The sequence below is a fragment of the Bombus bifarius genome, unplaced genomic scaffold (assembly GCF_011952205.1).
Source record: "Bombus bifarius isolate JDL3187 unplaced genomic scaffold, Bbif_JDL3187 scf7180000010271, whole genome shotgun sequence".
Lineage (NCBI taxonomy): Eukaryota > Metazoa > Arthropoda > Insecta > Hymenoptera > Apidae > Bombus > Bombus bifarius.
The window spans coordinates 2,254,115-2,273,725 of NW_022885586.1; the positions used below are offsets into that span (position 1 = coordinate 2,254,115).

Sequence of the window (19,611 nt, forward strand, 5' to 3'; positions counted from 1 at the left end):
CGATTTCGCGTGCACGCGATGCTACGAGCCGACTGCGTTGCGAATTTAGAGACGAAGAAATTGCACAAAGCGTATTGTTGCGCAGGTGTCCGCCTTTTCAAAATTGGAACGTACGAAAGAATATTTAAATATAGAGAGCGTGTTTCACCTGTCCTCGTGACAGAGCGTACTCAATTAAGATAATCTTCGGTGCTTTTAAAACTATTCCACCGATGAATAAAATGCAACACTGTAACGTATCGAAAATTCTCACCTTTCTCTCCTTTCAAGAGTACACGAGTACAGCTGTTTGCGCGATATAAAATCTCCGACGATAAGATAGGAAAGTATGGTTAAAGGAACGGGGCAAAAGTTTGCCGCACTTTCCTAAGCATACGTTGCGAGACAACCATGTTTCTCTTACCTGACGCCGAAGGCGATTCCCAGCGCGACGATCAACGGCAGCAACGTCGAAATACACGCTAGAAAAACTGTCTGTATATCTGAAAAGCCAGCGAGTATACCTGGAAAAATTATATTCGTTAGGATAGTACGTGAAATCATGGTGTTTTAATCGGTCGTAAAAATTAAGTAATTCGATTTAACCGATACGCCGGGTATTCGTATCGTACATTTCGGTCATGGCCACTGCGACTTCGCCAATTAAAATATACGAAGCATACGAAACGAGAGAAATGGACGGATGTACGAGTTTCCTAACAGTGCGCGAAGCGCGTATATTCCCCTAATTACGACGGAGAATGTCCCGAGAGAGCTACAAGATGACGTCTATGTAATCTAATCGATGAGTAAGTTTGCCCGCCGTTCTAACTGATTAGCTTTTCCATTAAAATTCATCAAAGTAAAATGAACTTTAAGGTTACAACCTTAATTCCTAATCTATTCACCAACCTAACCCAAACTGCAACGTCAACGATGCATCCCAGAGAGATAAGCCTATCGTCCATCTCGCTTCCATTGACCCTAAAAGTTATGATAAGCGGACAGCGTCGAAACTGCTACATACAATGAGCGAGCGTTCGGCGAGAAGATCATCACGGAGGATCGTCGAACACGAGAAATGGATGAATTGCTATTTCCGAAAGCTGGCGTCGCTTTACAGAAAGTCACCGTGTCTGTGGAAGAAAGACACGCGGGGTTATTTGGACAGCGAGTACAGACATCGTGCTTATAGTCGCATTCATCGAGCCATGGAGTTGCCGGGGGTGACTTTCGTCGAGATAGTCTTGAAGATTCGCGAGATGCGCCGCCTCTACGTGAACGAACTAAAAAGGTTGCTGGGGGCCAAGTCGTACGGCCATTGTTACGAGATCTCGCTACCATGGTTCTACAATTTGCATCAATTTCTCTACCCGTACCTGGATTACGACGAGGCAGTGGAGTTGCATGTTCGTATCGATGAACTCGTTACCCCATTAGCATGAACGGTGGCTCGACGGTTTTACCAATAACTTTGATGTAGTTTCTTGTTACGGGGCTCCGCATCCAGACGTATGCCGTGTAACGTTTTTAATCCTCCGATTACAATGGCGCGGTCGATAGATAGAGCTGATGCATCCACTGGTTCTAACGGAAAGTTCCGATAAGCCGAGATGGATTACGTTCAGACGGATAAATTAAGTTGTATTCTATCGAAGCGTTGTGCATGAAGAATATTAATGTCTCGCGATCTGTGTACTCGATTGTACTCGCCTGTAGTAGAAAAATTTATTGCAAAATACTAATTTTTAAACATTTTGATAATTTGCTAGTAATCTTTCGCGACCAACAGGAGTGTACGTGTACGAATTTAACGAAAGTCTCGGGTAATATCGTCCAACAGACTCTCGTAGAAAAATGTCGACGGGCGCGGAGAATAAGAGAATTTTTTAAAGTAAAATACGACCTCTGAAATGGCTATATACGAGGATTCTTGTCGCGGAGCCTCGTGCACAAGTGCAAGATATAAGTCGACGGTTATAAATATTTAGAGATAGTTTTCCTATTCCGTGCAATATTTGCGCTATTATTTTCCCCCGATGAAACGATTCGTCGTCGGATTTCCACAGAACGTAGACGAAACTTTTGCCAAGAATGAGAACTGCAGTTGCTTCCGATGCCTGATATCGAGTAGAAATACTCGTATTCGACATTTCTTACCGTCTAGCACACAACGAACTATCCCTACTCTGAATTCGATTAGTTCCCCTGCCGTCTCTTTGCCAGAGGTCAAGACTCGCCCTCGAACTTGCCCTCGCTCCTGCAGCCGAATTTCCTATACTAAAAAACAACTGGACAGATTTCCTTCCCGCGCAATCTGCACAACGATCAGTAGATGCACTTCCTGCTGCGAGAACTTGGAACATCATGGAGATATGGCTGAGAACGAATTAAGGGACACGCGAGAGGTTGATCGATAATACAAAGTGTGAATTTATTTAGATAAGAAACAGGTCGTAGAAGTTTATGCAAGTTCATATTTTGAGGTAAATGCAATCGAGAAAAAATGTATGCGAACAAACGTTTGTTTTATTCGCCAAATATTATGAAAGGTATCGAGGATGTACCATGGATATTTATATATAAATATTTTAGATATAAATCGAATTTTTAGAAGATGTACTCTGAGAGGCAGATTTTAACATTTAATATTTAAACGGCGAAACAAACAATTTTTTAATTCTATTTCTTTTTTTCTATCTGATAAAAATATAAATTTGCATAAACGTCTACAGTGTAGCGGTATGTTTAAAAATGCAATTTGACTAAGAAGCGGAAGAGTCTCGAGCGAATCGCTGAAAAATTTAAAGAACAGCAAGAATTCAAAGAGAGAGATAGAGGGAGACAGAGAGGGAGAATGCTGAAAATGATCATTTTTGTTTTATTTCTATTTATTATTAAATATTATTCTGTTTATCTTGTTTTATATTTAACGAATAAACGCACCTGCCTGTAATCCGATATTTCCACAGAAATAAGAAATTAATCCTTCTACTTACAATTTAATGCGCAGAGATCTGAATTGATTGCTAGTGTAATGAAAATTAAACTAATTATCTTATCGACTTGCGTTACTCATAAAAAGCAAGGTTTAATTGCTCTCGAAGTTCTACACAAATACAGAAAACTCGTTATTGAAATAGGTAAAGTGTCACGAATTTACAATCTGCGGATTACATAGCACAGCATCGAGTGACGATACTTGCGACACTGACTCGGATCAGTTGGAAACTTTCTCGATGACTGTGACACGTTGTCTCAGGAAGTTGGATAAACCGCATGCGCTTAAAGCGCAAGCAGAAATTCAACAAATCTTGGAGAATATGCTGATAAAATCAAAGGTAATCAAATCATCGGCTATAGAAACTGGAAGTAATTAAAAACTCTCTCGTTTTACAGAACAATTCCCCGAAAAGGACTCGTTTACGCGAATCGTCCTACGATTTGTGATAAAACGTATTCCAAGATCCAAAGCAAGGTAAATTTACAACTTAAACATCTGAAGAGCTATCGAGTTAAAAATACCTGGCACATTGTTTCAGATCCAGCACGGAACGTATTGAAGAAATCCAACTTTCGATCGCCACCTCCCTCCGTTCATGCATAGCAGGTAACTCTCATAAATATTACAAAAAATCCTGGTGGCATGAGTAGCTCGAGGGGAGCATGAATATCTAACGACAAAAAGCTTCAATCGGAGACTGAATTTCGTCGTATATCATGATTCTAGCGCGCGGATGGTATCGATCCGACTTTGGTAGACCGCAGCGTTATGATTAGTATTCAGCGAGTGTCGCAGTCGGCCGGTCGGACAAGGACGAAGATGGCAAGATTTGCTCTGGCAAAACGGAGGATGCGTGCCACACAGCCTGTCCCTGATAACAGGTTATCCTTTGATCGAACCCCCTCTCGCAAAAAGTTCACGTTCCTGCCGTTATTGCTACTAAACCGAAACGCGATCAGACGAAGTCGCGTTAATCCTCAAAGCGAATCATCGATTAAGGGATTATCAAAGGTTGTATCGAATCTCATTCACCGTCGACAACGAATCGACGCGTTGGCCTGGCTTCGAGATCGATTACTCGATGAAAAGAGTTCCGTTCGGAATCTTCAAGTTTTATAACGCGACCTCAAAAAAATCGACGTACTTCCAACAACTCGAGCCTTCGACTTTACAAGTGGAAATTCTCGCCAGCAATTCGCAGCAATTTTTCATGAAAAAACAAGTTGGTGAGCGGCATGGTAATAAATCCAGAGGGCTAGCAGGATTAAGCTTCGCTGGAAACTATTTCGCGCACCGCGAGGCAAAAGGAACACTGGAAAACCCGGAGGTCTGTGGATAGTCTAACGAGCAGTCGAGAGGACCTAGAACGAACGGCCAACATTTAGTCCAATTCTCAAAATCCCCTTGATACCCGATGAAACAGGATTCGAGTGTGCTTGGTCGAAAGACCTCCCAACGCAATGACTGAACGACTCGCGACTACCTGCCCTGTCTCTCGGCGCGTTTCGAATGAAATAATTGTCGCAACAGTTGAACACTCTCGGCGACATTTAACGCGGAACATGTCTAATTCATTTGAAACTGTGGTACGCCGCTAACAAATGTCGAGATCGTTTGCAAAGCGCACCTGGTTGCGCTAAACGAAGACTGATCGAACTTCGCGAATCCTGTTAACACGTGGCTTTTCGTGATCTAGCAGCTGCAACACGAAATACGATTTTTATCATGGAAGGGACATCAAAGCGAATTCCATCGTTCGCCAAGCGGAAAGGACGAGCAAGGAAAAGGGGTAAGAGAGAGAGAGAGAGAGAGAGAGGCAAAGGCGGACAAGGTTAACGGCGCAAGGAGAAATAGTCGAGGCGATTGGTAAGTGGCGTTTCCGGCCGAGAGCGGCGTAATGCAGTCCCATTAGGTTCGGCTTTGACCGGTATAACGCGCATTAACCGTATTCACAGGCTCTTATTACTTACTGTGATCGAGCTCGTCGTGTTCCATGAGGTAGCCGGTCGCGTTGTAGATGTGATGGTCGGGTTTAGCGGTACTGGTGACCGCAGCTCCACCCGTTACTGTCGTGGACGGATTAGTCGGAATTGCTGTGCTAGCGCTAATCGCGGCTGCGACCACGCTAGGTGGCGACGAGGATATCGTTGATACGAGATTCATCGTGCCCGTCGAGGTCTCAACCTCCGTCGCGTTCAGTTCACTCGTCATTGTTCTACCGTGAATGTCCAACCCTATGCTCGCATATCGCTTCTCTCGAAAATTTACGAGTCGAGTATAACCGCAACGCAGTTATTATTCCAAGGCTTACCGAACGGCGCTAACACGAGGTCATCGGTTCGATCGATCGGTCGAGACGGTCTGTCGTCCGATGGACGCGATCCAGCGTCCAATTTGCAATTACTATTCAATTTAGATTTAAGCTACGCTGATTAGATCGGTTCGCCGCACGACAACCTCTTCGAGTTCAGGGATGCAAACGAACTCAGACCGAGTCGACGGACCTGAAATCGAGTTTCTTGCCACGCGAATCCGGACTTCCGTGCTTTGCATCTCTTCCACCGGTTGATAGGCGAAACCGAAATACGCGATCCGAACACAATTATAGCTCGACCAGTGTCATTCAGCCTGAACTCCTTCAAGACTACCAGCTAATTGGATTCACCGACGTTCTACCAACCAATTAACCAACGATCGTTCACACCTCGGTACACGTACAAACAACTTGAATTAACGAGCTTCTACGATACGATCTACCAATTTCTACGGTACACCGATAACGTATGGAATGTCCCTGTTCGTTCAGATCTATCAGGACAACGATCGTAAATAGTTATTGTACGAGAACGAAGGAAACCTTCGCAATTTTTAGCCGACCTGTCGGTGATTTCTCACCCCTGACTGGCTTTCGCGAGTGGATTAAAGCCGACCAAAGGAAGAAATCCTGGCAACGGGAATGAGAAACTTATTTGCTCCTTGTCTATGTTTCCCTCTATGTTTCTCTCTTCGTGAAGTCAGCAGACGATCGTTCCACGGTTCAATTTCACCGGTGTAGAAGACGATTTTGTTGGTATTTGTTAGCAGCCAACCGAGTGTCGCTCATTCTCGCGCTGCTTTCCTCCCGAGAGAACCGGCTTCTGAAACAGAAAAAAGGAAGTCCTTGTAGTGGATTGCCCGTGTAATTTCATTTCCTGCGGGGGAATTCATCGACCGTTGTAAGATTACTCTCGTAGCAGTTAGGGGGAGGGGCGTTAAAGGGCGCGTTTCGAAGGAACCGTACAATCCGTCGCGCGATTCCCGAGACCGTCTCGACTTACGGTTTACGGTTTACGCGCCTCCGTCGCGGCGACTTGCTCGGTCATTACCGTCGTTAAATGCGCCATGCTCGAGAGAAATCTTTTTCAAGGTCATTTCACGTCGGTTCATCATCTCTAGTGTTTCTGTGTCGCCTCCATCCTCCTTTTATCGTCCATAAAGTACCATCGAGACACCGTTTCTAGCTGCTCTGCGTCATTACCAACGCCATTACCATGCTTTTTTCTTTGCAACAGTCGTTGCATTATGTAACGATAACTATGAAAATCGCATGGGCGCTGTATGATAAGCCTGTGTATAGTTGAAACAGGAAATAAACTCTTAGGTTTAAAATTACAAGACTTTTAAAAGGAAACAATAGATCGAGCAAGTTTGAAAAAAAATGTTTAATCCTAAGATCAAGTGGAACGTGAATTTCGTTTAAATGGGATCGATTCGGTGTTCCAAATTATAAAATTCCTTTCCTGTTAAGAGCGAAATGTATAACTTATGTTTTCCCCGTGTACTCTTCGTATCGAATAAATTCCATGAATGAAATTCTGTAATACATATGAAACACACGACTGTCATATTCCACTCCCACGCCAGCTTCTGAACCCCGTCGATAAATTTCGAAGCTTCCGGCACTCTTCATCTCGGCCCACTTCCATTCACCCTCTCAAATCTGTCTTTGTCCTCGTGACCATATCTCTCAGCTTCCCCTAGGCTTCTTTTCCGCTTTCAATTCATCTTATAAGTTCTCTACGTAAGCATCTACGAAATATTTTGAACGAGAGTAATCGTGGTGAATCGTGTGAGGAAGAATCGCGCGAGGAACACACGCAGGACGAGCCTGATTTTCCGCTGACCACGCTGATTAGTAATAAATCAATTTCGAATTCAAAGCAGCTAGGGATAGACGATTTTGAAATATATCGTCCTATAATCACAATAGCTTTTCGCAACGCGAGCATACCCGATAATTAAACTTGGCCGATAGTTAGCGCTGCATTGTTCCGCTAACAGTTTTCCGGGCATGCAGTAATTATTCATAAGCGTAAGTTCGTAATGAACGTATGCACGCGCGTTCTCGGCCAAGCTTGAATTTCGGTCACCGTAACCAACTTCGGTGACCCTCTGTTTTCCAATTTTCAACAAACCTTCGTTTTCCCACCGTTCTCATTTCGTGAACGTTTCGCGCAATTTTCACCAAATTTTCACTAAAATCACCGACCGTTTCCGGAACCGTGAAAAAAAAAGCGCAGTTGCTACGGAAAATTGGCAGAAATTGGACTTTCTTCGACTAATAGAAGTTGGAGAACGAAAGGAAAACCCTCGACGCACAATTTCATTGGATATTTAATATCGATAATTGGCACTCTATGTCCGTGGCGAAGCATCGTTAACACGAGCCATCGGTAGTTCGAACACGACTTCGCATTAATTGGCACGGCGCATTGAAATTGCAACTGCAGTGCGGTTGCCTCGAGGACACTCCTGCGAGCTCGGAGGCGTCGTCGCAGGATACAACCGCCCGCCAGTTCGGTTGACATCGTATAACGAACTCGAGTTCAAGCTTAACAACGTAACGTAACAAGCAACACAGACGAGATTATTAATCGAATTGAAAAGCGATTCCGTCGACTTTCCAGCAAAGTTACCGTCATACGCGCGTGGCTTTCTTTCTCATCTTTCCGATGAATGGCCGAAACACCGACCACGGCTAATATATCAAACTTCTGGGTATGAACGTTCGCCGATTCAACGAGAACAGGGGAGTAACAGCGATTATGCGACGCCCTGTGTATTTTCGCGACCTCTTTTATCGTCATCCCTCATTTACCTAGACGCGCGGAAACTTCCAAGAATATCCGATGAACGTGACGTCTTCGGCCTGGAAATTATTTTCCAGGTAACAGCTCCTTGTACAAACTATGACCGAGTCAAATTACGTTCAGCTAGAGTACGTTCGTGGAAAGTCTCTAGCGTACTAGCTCATCGAGGAGCGTTAGAGGGTAAAGAGGATTCAACGTGCAAATTTATGGAAGGAAAAACGAAATATTCTCTTTGTCGCGGCGCAGAGGAAACAAAAATTTCCGACGAGCAGCAGTCGCGTAATCAACGGGAACGTTGCCTAGCTTGTCGCAATCAACGGTGAAATCGCGGAACCGCAGAAACGTAGGTGCCCGTGAGCCGAGATTTTAATGAAAATTTACATTCACCGCCGGTGTTCCCGGAATGCCTGTCAGACTCGGTGAGTCGTGCATCTTCCCGAGAAAATCAGCTTAACTCGGTTACCGTGTGGGAAGAAGATGATTCGCGATGTGGTTGCTCGTAAGTGGACCAAGGGTCGAACAGGCGGGCAAACCGCCTTCGAGATTCGTTCTCTCGGTTCGACGAACATCTGGCTGTTATGGCGGTTTAGTAATTCTTATGTAACGCGGCTTCCCCAAGATCGCGATGCCGATTTGCATAATCGAACTCGCCCGTTTGGTCTCTCATGCTGCTAACAGCTACGCCAGCTAAACGCAGTTTCGGCATCTGCGGCGTTAATAAGAAACTTTCTCGGCATTAATTCCATTAGGTTCGTTTAATCGACGCCATGGCAGCGACTTTCGTGACTGTCTGTTTCAACGGCCCGCGCTGAAATACCGATCGGCTTGGCCTAAGAGGTCTAGGTAAGTAAATACGAATTTCTAAGGGCACCAGAAGTCGTCGACTCGTTATTAGTTCATTACACAGCTAGTTAATTTACTCCGAGTCTATCGACCATTGCGTGGAATAAATTTCGCGAGCTTACCCGCTAGGAAGATGGCGAAACATTTTGGACTTTGATCTTCGATACTGCTCCGAGGCAGGAACACGCTTTATAATTAACTTTTGCCGGAGTTCCTTTTGCATCTCGAGTTTCAGCCGACGCTCGTTAGTGGACGGAGAACGGCACTCGCCTCGATTAACTATTTCCTTGTCTGACACCGATCGGTGAATCTATCATTGAAAAAAATCTTTGGTGTAAAGCGAATTTTATCTGTGAGTTATAGCATGATATGATAATGATAATTTTCGGAAAGAGAAAATTCGATGATTTTATAATTATCGTCTTGGCGATCGATCAAATTGTTGGTACGTTTAATCAGCCGACAAGTTTTTGATCAATCGCCCATCGTGTTACTACACAAGCTACGCGCCAAATAACGAATGATCAATTAAATTACGCGACCTTTGCCAGTTTAATAGCCCTAATTACTAACTTAACGGACTCAATGCGCTCTCCTTGTACAATGAAAATCACGCTTGTACGGTCGAGATGAAAGCTGGCTCTAGTCGATAAATTTCTGGCAAAGCATGCTTATTTAATCGTATGCATTTGTAAAAAGCTCGCGCTCATAGAAACCGATCAACCGATCAAAAGCAAAGCAGAATAATGAATTTCGTTAGGCTATTTGGCATTCTATACAGATTCTGTGCTATAGCATAGTTAATCAATTGTGTAACCTACTTGATAATATTCTATATACTGCACTATTCAATACGCTAAAATAAATAGCCTGTTAAACGAAAAATACAAACTTTTGCCATTTTGTTGGAAAAATAATGAATTCATTTTTTCTACCTATAATACGTATCTCTCTGTAATATGGTTCTTTTCCAAGAAACATATTCATCACGTTTGATTCGAGGAGTATGAAACTTCGAATGCACTTTATTCGAAACATGAAAATCTGAAAAGGCAATGTAACGATCGTTTCTACTGACTGAATAATTCGCTTCGACCGATATTAACCGAAAAGAAAGTCGACGACGAACTGGAATCCGAATCCCAGCGGATCGAGAAAGTCACTGGTGAACAAAGGGCGCATCATCTAGCCCAAGCTTCTATCTTGTGGTTGAACTAACCCCTATTCTGTCCAAGTAAATGATGCGGAAACTCTGAAGCCTGCATAAGGACGCGCTCTCCTGAAAATGCACCCGAAAATGAAGGCAATTTACAGCCACGTAATTTGCGAATGTCCGTGGTGCACCTTTATCTAATAATAATGAAACTTTGGCACCGTCTGCTAATAATTGATCCTGCATTTCAATTTAATCTCAACGTGTAGGAACTTAATATACATATAATCTGTATGCTATGTATATATACAATATACAACCCTTCGTGACAAAATTTCTAGCAAAAATTGGTTCGATTATGTTTGTCGCTGTACATAGGCTATCTGTAAGAGTTACGGTAATATAATATCGCGACCCAATAATTTTCCAACTTGAATGAGATAATACGGTAACTTTGGAAGGTTCTGATAATTTTCTAAAATATAGCTATACAAATTTACTTAAATTTCCATACGTATCTTGAGATCTCTGGACGAGAGTGTAGTTTCATAAAAGTCCGATGCTCCCGGTGGACAAATTTTCAACTTCTTAATATTTAACACACAGTTTTCATGGACACGTCAAACTCGCGAAACTTTCTCACAAAGTTTTCGTTTATTTCCAGTGAACCAAGTCGATCGTATATCTGTTCGCCGACGTGCCTGTTATCAATGATACAATCGCGTTTACGGCACTGGAAAATTCTCCGGAGTAATATTCCGGCAGAATGTTTCGCAACATTGCATCGCCCGTGGCGCAGGATCCTGCCGACATGGTGATTCATGGAAGCGGTTGGTCAAAGGGCAAACGAACTGCTTACCGAACTGAAAATTTATATATTCGAGATACCAGGACTATCATAGGGAGGGACGCCTGAGAAATTTGTTGAACGATCGTCGAGGGTTGACCGGTCCCTCGTTTCGCGTACCATAGAATTTGAAACAAGCATTACTTTCGACCTTGTCCTTTTCTTTTATGAAAAGTAAAAAATCGCCTACGGTAAATGAAAACATAAAAAATTATACTCTCTGTCCCTCGCTTATAATAGAACTTTCGTCGAAATATCTTTATCCTTATCCTTATTCTCAATTCAATCTCTTTCTTCCGTGAAAGCCAAATATCGTTTAAAAAACCACGAAACGATCGAAAATTGTTCTTTGTGTTCCTTACTGGTAATAGAACCTTCCCCAAAGTAACCGTTACTTTTGATTCAGTTTCTCTCTACCATGAAAACCAAAAATCGTTCCAGAGATAACCGAAAAAAACCGAAGATCGTTCTCCTGACTGGTAATAGAACTTCCGATGTGTTGGATCGAGTCGACGTTCCAACTGGCTACGTAAACGAGCCTCGAAAATTCCCGTTCCGCTCGAGCAAGTTAGATCGCTATCGAATTCCGTATAAGCGACGCAACAATGCCGTAATGTTTTCCCATGGAATGGCGATAAACGTTTTATAGACGAATACGTGTAGGATAAAAAGATAGAGGGACAAAAAAGATAAAGAGCAGAAGAGAGACGGGGCAGAGAGCAGACGTATCGAATAGCGTTTTTCGCGAGAAAATGAGATTCCCAGGCTTTTCTACAACCTGTGCGAACGTACTGCCTCCATTTCCCTAGCCGATTCTATGTTTCAAGGCGCTGAACGTGTGAAACGCACACGCGCAGATGCGAGAACAACTAGGAAGTTGCCAGTGGCAAGTCGAAACAATTCCAGAGAATATCGATCATGAAATACACCGATAAGATCACAATGGAGTTCCGTTCGAGTGGTTTTTCAAAATTTGTCAACCGTAAATTCTTGGAAAGCGTATTCCGAGGTGGAGATGCACGTTACCAGTTGTCTTTACGATCGCCAGACCCAGCTAGGGGTAGGTGGGTCGAATCCCCAGAATCGGTGCGTAATTTAATTAAATCGCGTATCGTCGGACATTCCACGGTCTGGTCGTTGTACAATTAAACATGGTCTAACGAACATCGAGCGTAGAAGGGATGCAAGGTCGACCCTTTTGGCGAATCCACGCTGGCCTAACTTTCTGCTCGATAAGATCCTTCGATCGCTCGTTCGACTTTGAAAGACCAGCAAGAATAGGCTTGGCTACACTAGAGAATGCCAGTTCTTCGTGTACACGTTATTTTTACGTTGTGTAATAGTAAACTGAGATTCTCGAAAAGCAAATTGATCAACTCCATTTTTTATTAGTTTCTTAATTTTGTTACACAAGTCCCCTATTATATTATGTAATTAATTAACCTATATTATGCAGAATGACGGTGCACGTCGATATCGCTAAGCTCTTTCGATAAGTTGATTAACGAAAACCCTGGAAGAAAGCATGTTGGAAGTCGCGGCTGATCCGCGAACGTATCTCAAGCAATCAGGCTATCCACGCTAAACAAATTTTGTTGCAGACGAAGACTAATTACGAAAATCTAATAAGATCAAGTGGTATATCGAATTATGGTTGTCAGGAGGAAATCAAGCCCAATTACTTGAATTCCCTGTAACAGAGCCAAAGATAGCGAATATCTGATCAGGAACATTCTACACAATTTAATCTAATATTATTAATGAGATTTTACAAGTCAACGAATATTATACGAATATTATATTATTACGAATGGAATTTTACAATTCTCTTTCACGATAGATATAAATGATGAATTATCGTGCAGAAATTAATTTCGACGAATTTCACGTTATACATCGGATCATGTAACAAGCACGCTGTAATCTTAGAAATTTCGCTTCGTAAATTAATTGAAAGCCGTAAAATAGTTCAAGGTTCGTGGTTTAAAATAACCCTCGCATTGCCATTTCGATCTCATAGAAATGCCTAGGAGGAACACTTAGGAATTCGAAGAGAAATTCCTGCTAACATTCCCAAGCATGGTACACCTTTAAGAAGACCTCGTCGCCTAATAGAATGAAAGACAGCGCACTTTGTGCTTGACGAACGTTTCCGTGGTAACTTACGATTCGATTGGAGGAGGGGAATAGACTTTCCGGTTCCGATTCTGAAAATGACGAGTTGCACGTGCTTCGTGCACCGGTGGAATCTTTCTGTTGGGAAATTCGCCAAGGTTCGTTAGCTCACTCAATTTCAACGAAGACCTTTTGAAAAGCGTAACCGTGGTAGTAGTCGCTTGTTACAATAGTCGCGTTCGATATCGCTCATCGTCGATTGTTGTACGGACATGGAATCGAAGGCGACGCCTGCCTTTCTCTAGTTTCATAACGCCTACAACGGTTAAAGAATAGCTGGCCTGTCTTCGATGCAACGAACGAAGAGACAAAAAGGGAAAAACATTTACAACGTGCAAGGAAAAGCAAGTATCGAGATAAGGAGAAACGTCTCTGGAGAGACTGTTTTCACCGCTATCTTAGAGATGGTGGCGCTAATAGAATTCTAGAAGCTGTTAGAGGCCCATTCAGCTGGTTGATGGCCTCCCATTGAATCGTAACTTCTTTAAAAACCCAGTAACGCGGTCTTGCTCCTTCCAGCGGAGTTAAGGATCTCTTAAGACGTTTCGCGAAAGCAAAGGCGCACGGTTTTATACGTGGAATCAAAGCGATCGAATTAATTTACGTGCCAGCATAATAACTAAATAATTAGCTCAGTGTCCCTATCCAAGAAACGTTCGCGCGACGAACAACGACAACTCGAGCTTCAAAGCGAACGCCGCGTCGTGAAACAGAGCGTTTGACACAAGCTGTTAACACGTGTACGGCTTGCCAGACATACCGACCAAGTCTGTCGATGTACAGGCAGCCCGCAAAGTGCATGCGGTGCACTGCAATGCAATATCTCGGCGATGACTTTAGGAATGCACGCCACGATTCTAGGGAACGTATAATACATATTTCGAGTCTGGATGTTTGACTGTTGCAGAAGTACGGGAAAATCGTCGACGTTTACCCAAATAGAGCACCAAATATTGATATTAAACGCATCAAAAGCAAGACAGCCACGCGAAATACGAATACCAAGAGAATATCTCGAGAGGAAATAAAACGTATTAATTAAATTAGTACCGGGAATATTAACGATACTGGGAAGAGAACGAGGCAACTGTCCTCTGTTGATCTATTACTCTACTTTATTTCTAATTCCGTAATATTTCTCTGAAGCCGTCAATCTCCGAAGGAGTTTAAGACGTTCCCCTCCCCAGACAGCAAAGTTGTTCATTAATTACTCGAGCCGGTTAATTACAGAATTCCTTTCCGGTGTACATCGTCGTGGAGCATCTCAGGCGCGCAGTAACCGGCGAACGAGTCTGCCGAGATTTCTCCCGGACTAAATTTTTCCCGTGCGCTGACACCATTAAACACCTTGAAAATAAATCAACCTGACCCGTAAATTTCCGCAGTTTATCGCGTTCTTTTTATGCAACGACTATTAAAACAAGACTTTGAACTTTTTTTCTCGCTTCTGCTTCCTTTTTTCCTCAACGTCGCGAAGCACGCGCAGTCGTCGTGAAAAATATCAATCGAGGCATTTTGAAATTTTTTCGACACCCTCTACTCGACCAAATATGTAAACGAAGAGCGAAAGTGTCTCTTGGATGATGGTCGTTTTCACGTGTCGAGCTCGTTCTCGCAACGAACGCCGTGAAACGGTCGCTCGGCCGGGAACAGGATAGAAACGGACGAGAGAACGTTGAACACGCGACGACCACTTTGAAAATCATCGTATAGCGAGAGAGTGGTTAGGAGGGGTCAAGGGGTGCTTCGCTGCCGCTTGCTCCAGTTAAGTCGAACTGCTGACTGTACCACCGGGTGACGATCCGACAGATGCTTCTCTACCATCAAAAGCTCTCGTTTTTCTACCACTCACGAGTCTCGTCGCTTCTTTGGATTCTCCGTCTACGTCGAGAAATCTGTCTTCGAAACGATCCTCGTTGGAGACGAGCGGAGATACATCCATTTGAGAAACGTAAACGTTCCACTACACTTTGGGGTGGCGAATGATAATAGAGAGAAAGTGCAGGTCAAGGAGTACTCCTCTCAAGAGCTGGAATGCAGCTCGCCGCACACCAAAACCACCCTTTCGATCCTGTTTCCTTGTCCGGCCACTGACACCAACTTACTTCCAAGCAAATGTTCGATAATTCCTTGGCCAGCCTCTGTTTGTGCCACGCCTTGCACGGCTGAACAGAAATTAGTGGCAGGTATATAGAATCTTGTAGTTGTTGCTAATCGCTAAACGTTTCTCGGCGTTGTAGTTTCCAACTACGCTGCGATTTTGCTCGCGAATAAATTGAACTTTGAACGTTTAACGTGCAACGGTAGTTCCCAACCAGTGCATTGTAAAGAATCGATCTCGGCTACTTTTCAACCTTTTTTAACAACGAACAAATTAATTTCCTACGGGCATCCGGCGCCGTTGGAACGAGCACAGAAATCATAATTGATTCGACTAATTTATGAAAAACGTCGGAGGAAGCGAATGAATTCATAAAGCGCAAGAGAGCGTGGAAAACGGAAGGAGACAGAGAAAGCCAGGAGAGAAGATAAGAAGAATAAGAGAGGGAAGCAGGATAGAGCTCGTTATTATCCTCTGGAGACAGCCTGCGGAATTCCTGAGGAACAGTTTCACGTACTGTACGGCCACAATGCGAGCGACACTCAGCGCGTAAAGCCATTATTATTATTGGCGTTACTATTGTTCCATTTTGTTCTATTATGCCGCCATTTGTGCTTCAAAAGTACCGTGAAACGGTTGCGAGCAGTAGAACAACAAATGAATTCTGACATCTATCTCCGTGGGCGGTTCTTGCTATTGGAAAAATGTCGTTTGTTTAAAAGCCCGCTGCAATTATTTGCCGGTCGATCGCGTTTGAAAATCGGTCCGAAAACGACTCGACCTCGAGTTGCTCTCTCTATTCGGGTCAGCCATTCGGTTGGCAAATGAATGGTTGAAATATTCAAAGGTAATCGCCACGCGTGCGCCAGCCGTGCGCTATTAACATGCGAAAATTTATCGCAATCCCGATCGAGGCTCAATCCGTTAGTGGATATAACTGATCGGTCTTACGAAAATGTATAGCTCGGTCGTTTGTATTCGATATCACCGACCTAAGCACCCTGCCAGGCAAAACTTCCCATTTGACGAAGACAAATGTGTATTTGTGTGCCGGACAAAATTTCATTTCCAAGAGTCCCGAGGATATTGGCACGGACTGCTGTAACTACTTCGTAACTTTCCTCCAGTTCAAGTTATAAATAAAGCGATCGCATCGTTGGAGAAATCGATCAATCAACGGGAATGCGACTTATCGTTCGTTAAAAAATTATATTTCTCGGATAATAAAAGAAGAGACTACGTTGTTCGGATGCGACGCAAAGGAAATTACGTCGGAGACGGTTAATGAAAAAAGTAGGAACAAACTGTAACCTTTGTTACGCGATCAGAGCAGCTGAACTCTGTAATTCTGTATTTTATGTCACGGTAAGTTGTTCGTCTGTGTTACAGGTTTTTCCTTCAAAATGAAAATCGACTTAAACATAAGAGACGGTAATACGTCAAAGGAGTAAGATGGAATAAAGAGCACGAACATTTGCCTCTACGTTTACACCGCTGACTCAGCGTGTCTGCTCCGTTTCAAATTCGTTGTTGCACAGAGAAATTATTCGCTTATCGAGTTACGTGCCTTCGGTATGACTGCTTGTGTCCCACTTTCGTTGCAAACGGCATTCGATTCGTGAACGCACGGTTCCTGTCGGCTACGCGAATCCGATTATCCTTCGTTCGATCACTCGATAATTGCGAGAGATCGCAGATCGGTGTACGGAGGGAGACGCGGACGTTCGAAAATCAAGCAGACAGTCGATTTATGAAACGAATGACGGAGAACTCGACGCGACATCAAGCATTCATCGGTGCATCGTTTAATCGAACGATTGTGGAGCGTGACTGGCTTTGGTCCGGTTAAATTCGACGGAAAATAGCGTCGACGCGAAATTAATCACGGCTACGATACCTCGTTAACTTTTCTGTGTTCAAAGTGCCGACACAAGCTTGTAATTATCTCTTTGCCGCGCAAGGAAATAATACTAGATATCGTTGTTGCGAAAATTTATCTGTTTAACACCCTACCAACAATACGTAGAGAATTATTCGAGAAGAACAGAGAAACAACCGAACCATTTTTTCCACGAACGATACGCGTTAATCGCTCTGTTCCTGCGAGATTATTCAGATTTCGTCCGGATTAAGTTCTTTCTTTTCTTTTTAGCTGGCATTCCTGGATGAAATCCATGAACGTGCCAAATCCGGAAGACCGGATCTCGTATATCGAAGAACCAGCATGGGAGTACAATGTTCGGGAGAAATACGAAGGTCCGGAAAAGGTTCGCCATAAATCAAACGCATCGATATTGGCGTTGGTTTAATAAATGACCGTAAAGCGTAGAAAAAGGGGAGCACAGTTCGTTCCCCTGTATTTCCAGCGTATCTGAGACACGCTATATATGATTTACATGAGAAATCAACGCTATCACGGATGCTACTGGTTGATCAGAACGTTTGCAAAATATCCGATATTGCGACAAAATACATTTTATCCCATCGCTTTCAACACTACTGCTCGATAAGCTCGCCTTTCTCTCTCTCTCTCTCTCTCTCTCTCTCTCTCTCTCTTGAAAGAAAACAGAAAATTTTAGTACGAATAAAGAAATTAACGTTATAAGTAATAATCATCGATCAATGATTATGCATGAACGCAACGACAGCTTGGCGAAGGGTATGAAAAGTTATCTGAAACGGAAAAAGCAGCAACTGAATAGCAAAGTAGTTCACAGACCGTGATAAAACTCGTTTGAAACTCGTAAAATGATTTCCAGTCTAAGTTTGATACAATTTGCATATGCAGTATATTTCAGTAACGTCCTCTCACCTTTATTTCCAATACAATACCAGCTTCGTATATGCCTCGACTTCGGCTTTCAACTGCAACTGCACCGCCAGTTTCTACGGCGACCGATTTTCCGACGATTAAGTACATTACTCGTAATGACGGTCCAAGGGGTTCAAAGGATGCTCCGCCGTCCTAACCAGTGGCTAGAAGTGGGGAATGCGCTATTCTCTCGAGGGTACAATCGACAAAACGGTTCTCGCGGAATTCACTACTCCATCTCGTACAACTAGCCAACAATTAACGGTATATACGGGCGTTCCGACGTTTAAAAATCAATGCCGGATTCACCGTGTCCTTCGAGCTGGAGCAAACGCGCGACATACGCGATATACGCGATCTAAGATCAAACGTCGATACGCCACCGTTTCGCGTGAAAGGTTAGAAGAAAAACGTACAGATGGTGCGAGCTATAGACACACTGCGACGCAAAAAGCTACGTTTGCTTACCAAGTTACACGCGTCGGGACCTCCGCATCGCGCACCATTATTCTGCCAGTCGTCGCTGGATCACCTATCGCACGGTAACATACTTCGCAGATGCGGTAAACGCGAATATTACAAACGCAAAGAAAATTTTCACTCGTCTCGTTATCTACCGCGACTCTCGACACCGTTCTCCTTTTCAATTCGACTGGATCCACTCGCCAGGGATTCTAAATTCTCGATGGAACGTCCTACAACGTATTCGGCTACGGATATCGAAGAGGCGAGTGTATCCAAGACGAGATACAACGAGGTAAACGCGGATAAAAACGACACACCTCTGTGCCAGCGACGACAGAGTTGATGCGGACCGCGGAAGGGAGGCTGCGAAACTGAGATGAAACCACGGCGCAACCCCGGTGCGCGCGCGCACCAAAACCACCCCCGGAATACACGGAAGCAGCCCGGCCGAACGAACACTACCCCTCGTCCGTCCCCACTTAGTTCTCTCCAGGACTACCACGACGAGGACGACGACGATGCTCCCGCTTCCATTTTTCCTCTGTCCCGCTCCTTTGTCCTCCTGCGTCTTCTCTCTCGGTCTTCTTCCTGCCGTTTGATCGCGAAACATCTCCTATACGAATCCAAGTCTTTTTAATTTTTATGAACAATTTTATGAACAATATTTTTTTGTTATCTTTAACCGATGCATCCTTCTCTGTAACTTTGTCGACTTTACGATACATCTTTTCTTCTCGCTATCTCATTGCCGCGCAATCTTGATCGATCGATTCGCCCATTAGCAAGTGGTCTGTAGATCGAAACAATTTGAAGTTAATTGCGAGGACACCACGGAGTATAGTATCAAACTATGGTTCAAAGTTGTTTGGAGGCTACTTCGAAACTGTAGATTTATATATATATAAATCACCACGAATAACCGTTCGAAAAGGAAAGTAACGAAGAGTATCTCGATTGACGTTAAACGTTCACGTAACGAGAAAACCGACGTGACTCGTATGCCGAATGTTCGAAATTTGATACTTTGGATTCGTACACAATAGCTGGTCGTGAAAAAAGAGAAAAGAATAATACAACGAACTGGAGGCTTTTCGGGCCAGTGA

The 19,611-nt window shown here is 43.6% G+C and overlaps 2 protein-coding genes across 7 annotated transcripts in view; one reads left to right on the plus strand and one right to left on the minus strand.

The window, feature by feature from the left end:
• The window catches only part of LOC117216625, a 70,169-nt gene extending 51,262 nt beyond the window's left edge, over positions 1-18,907 (minus strand). Inside the window, exons 1-5 of one of the 5 annotated variants that reach the window (XM_033463496.1) lie at positions 18,512-18,907; positions 18,044-18,207; positions 9,078-9,265; positions 4,954-6,120; positions 404-503 (exon numbers count right to left, since the gene is read on the minus strand). In XM_033463496.1, the coding sequence (XP_033319387.1) occupies positions 404-503; positions 4,954-5,194 (341 nt within the window). In that variant the 5' untranslated portion in view covers positions 5,195-6,120; positions 9,078-9,265; positions 18,044-18,207; positions 18,512-18,907. Of the gene's footprint in view, positions 1-403; positions 504-4,953; positions 6,121-9,077; positions 9,266-18,043 lie in introns of all 5 variants that reach the window. The other 4 variants (XM_033463495.1, XM_033463493.1, XM_033463497.1 and 1 more) reach the window with 4 other exon arrangements.
• LOC117216626 lies at positions 497-4,102 on the plus strand. Of its 2 annotated transcripts, none has more exons than XM_033463499.1 (6): positions 497-1,388; positions 2,049-2,387; positions 3,123-3,320; positions 3,379-3,457; positions 3,522-3,589; positions 3,710-4,102. In XM_033463499.1, exons 1-4 carry the CDS (start codon positions 1,008-1,010, stop codon positions 3,427-3,429), a joined length of 969 nt encoding a protein of 322 aa, XP_033319390.1. In that variant the 5' UTR covers positions 497-1,007; the 3' UTR covers positions 3,430-3,457; positions 3,522-3,589; positions 3,710-4,102. The 2 variants fall into 2 exon arrangements, with proteins under 2 accessions (XP_033319390.1, XP_033319389.1); XM_033463498.1 differs by lacking the exon at positions 2,049-2,387 and having other exon boundaries at positions 497-788; positions 859-1,388.
• Positions 18,908-19,611: the final 704 nt, after the last annotated feature.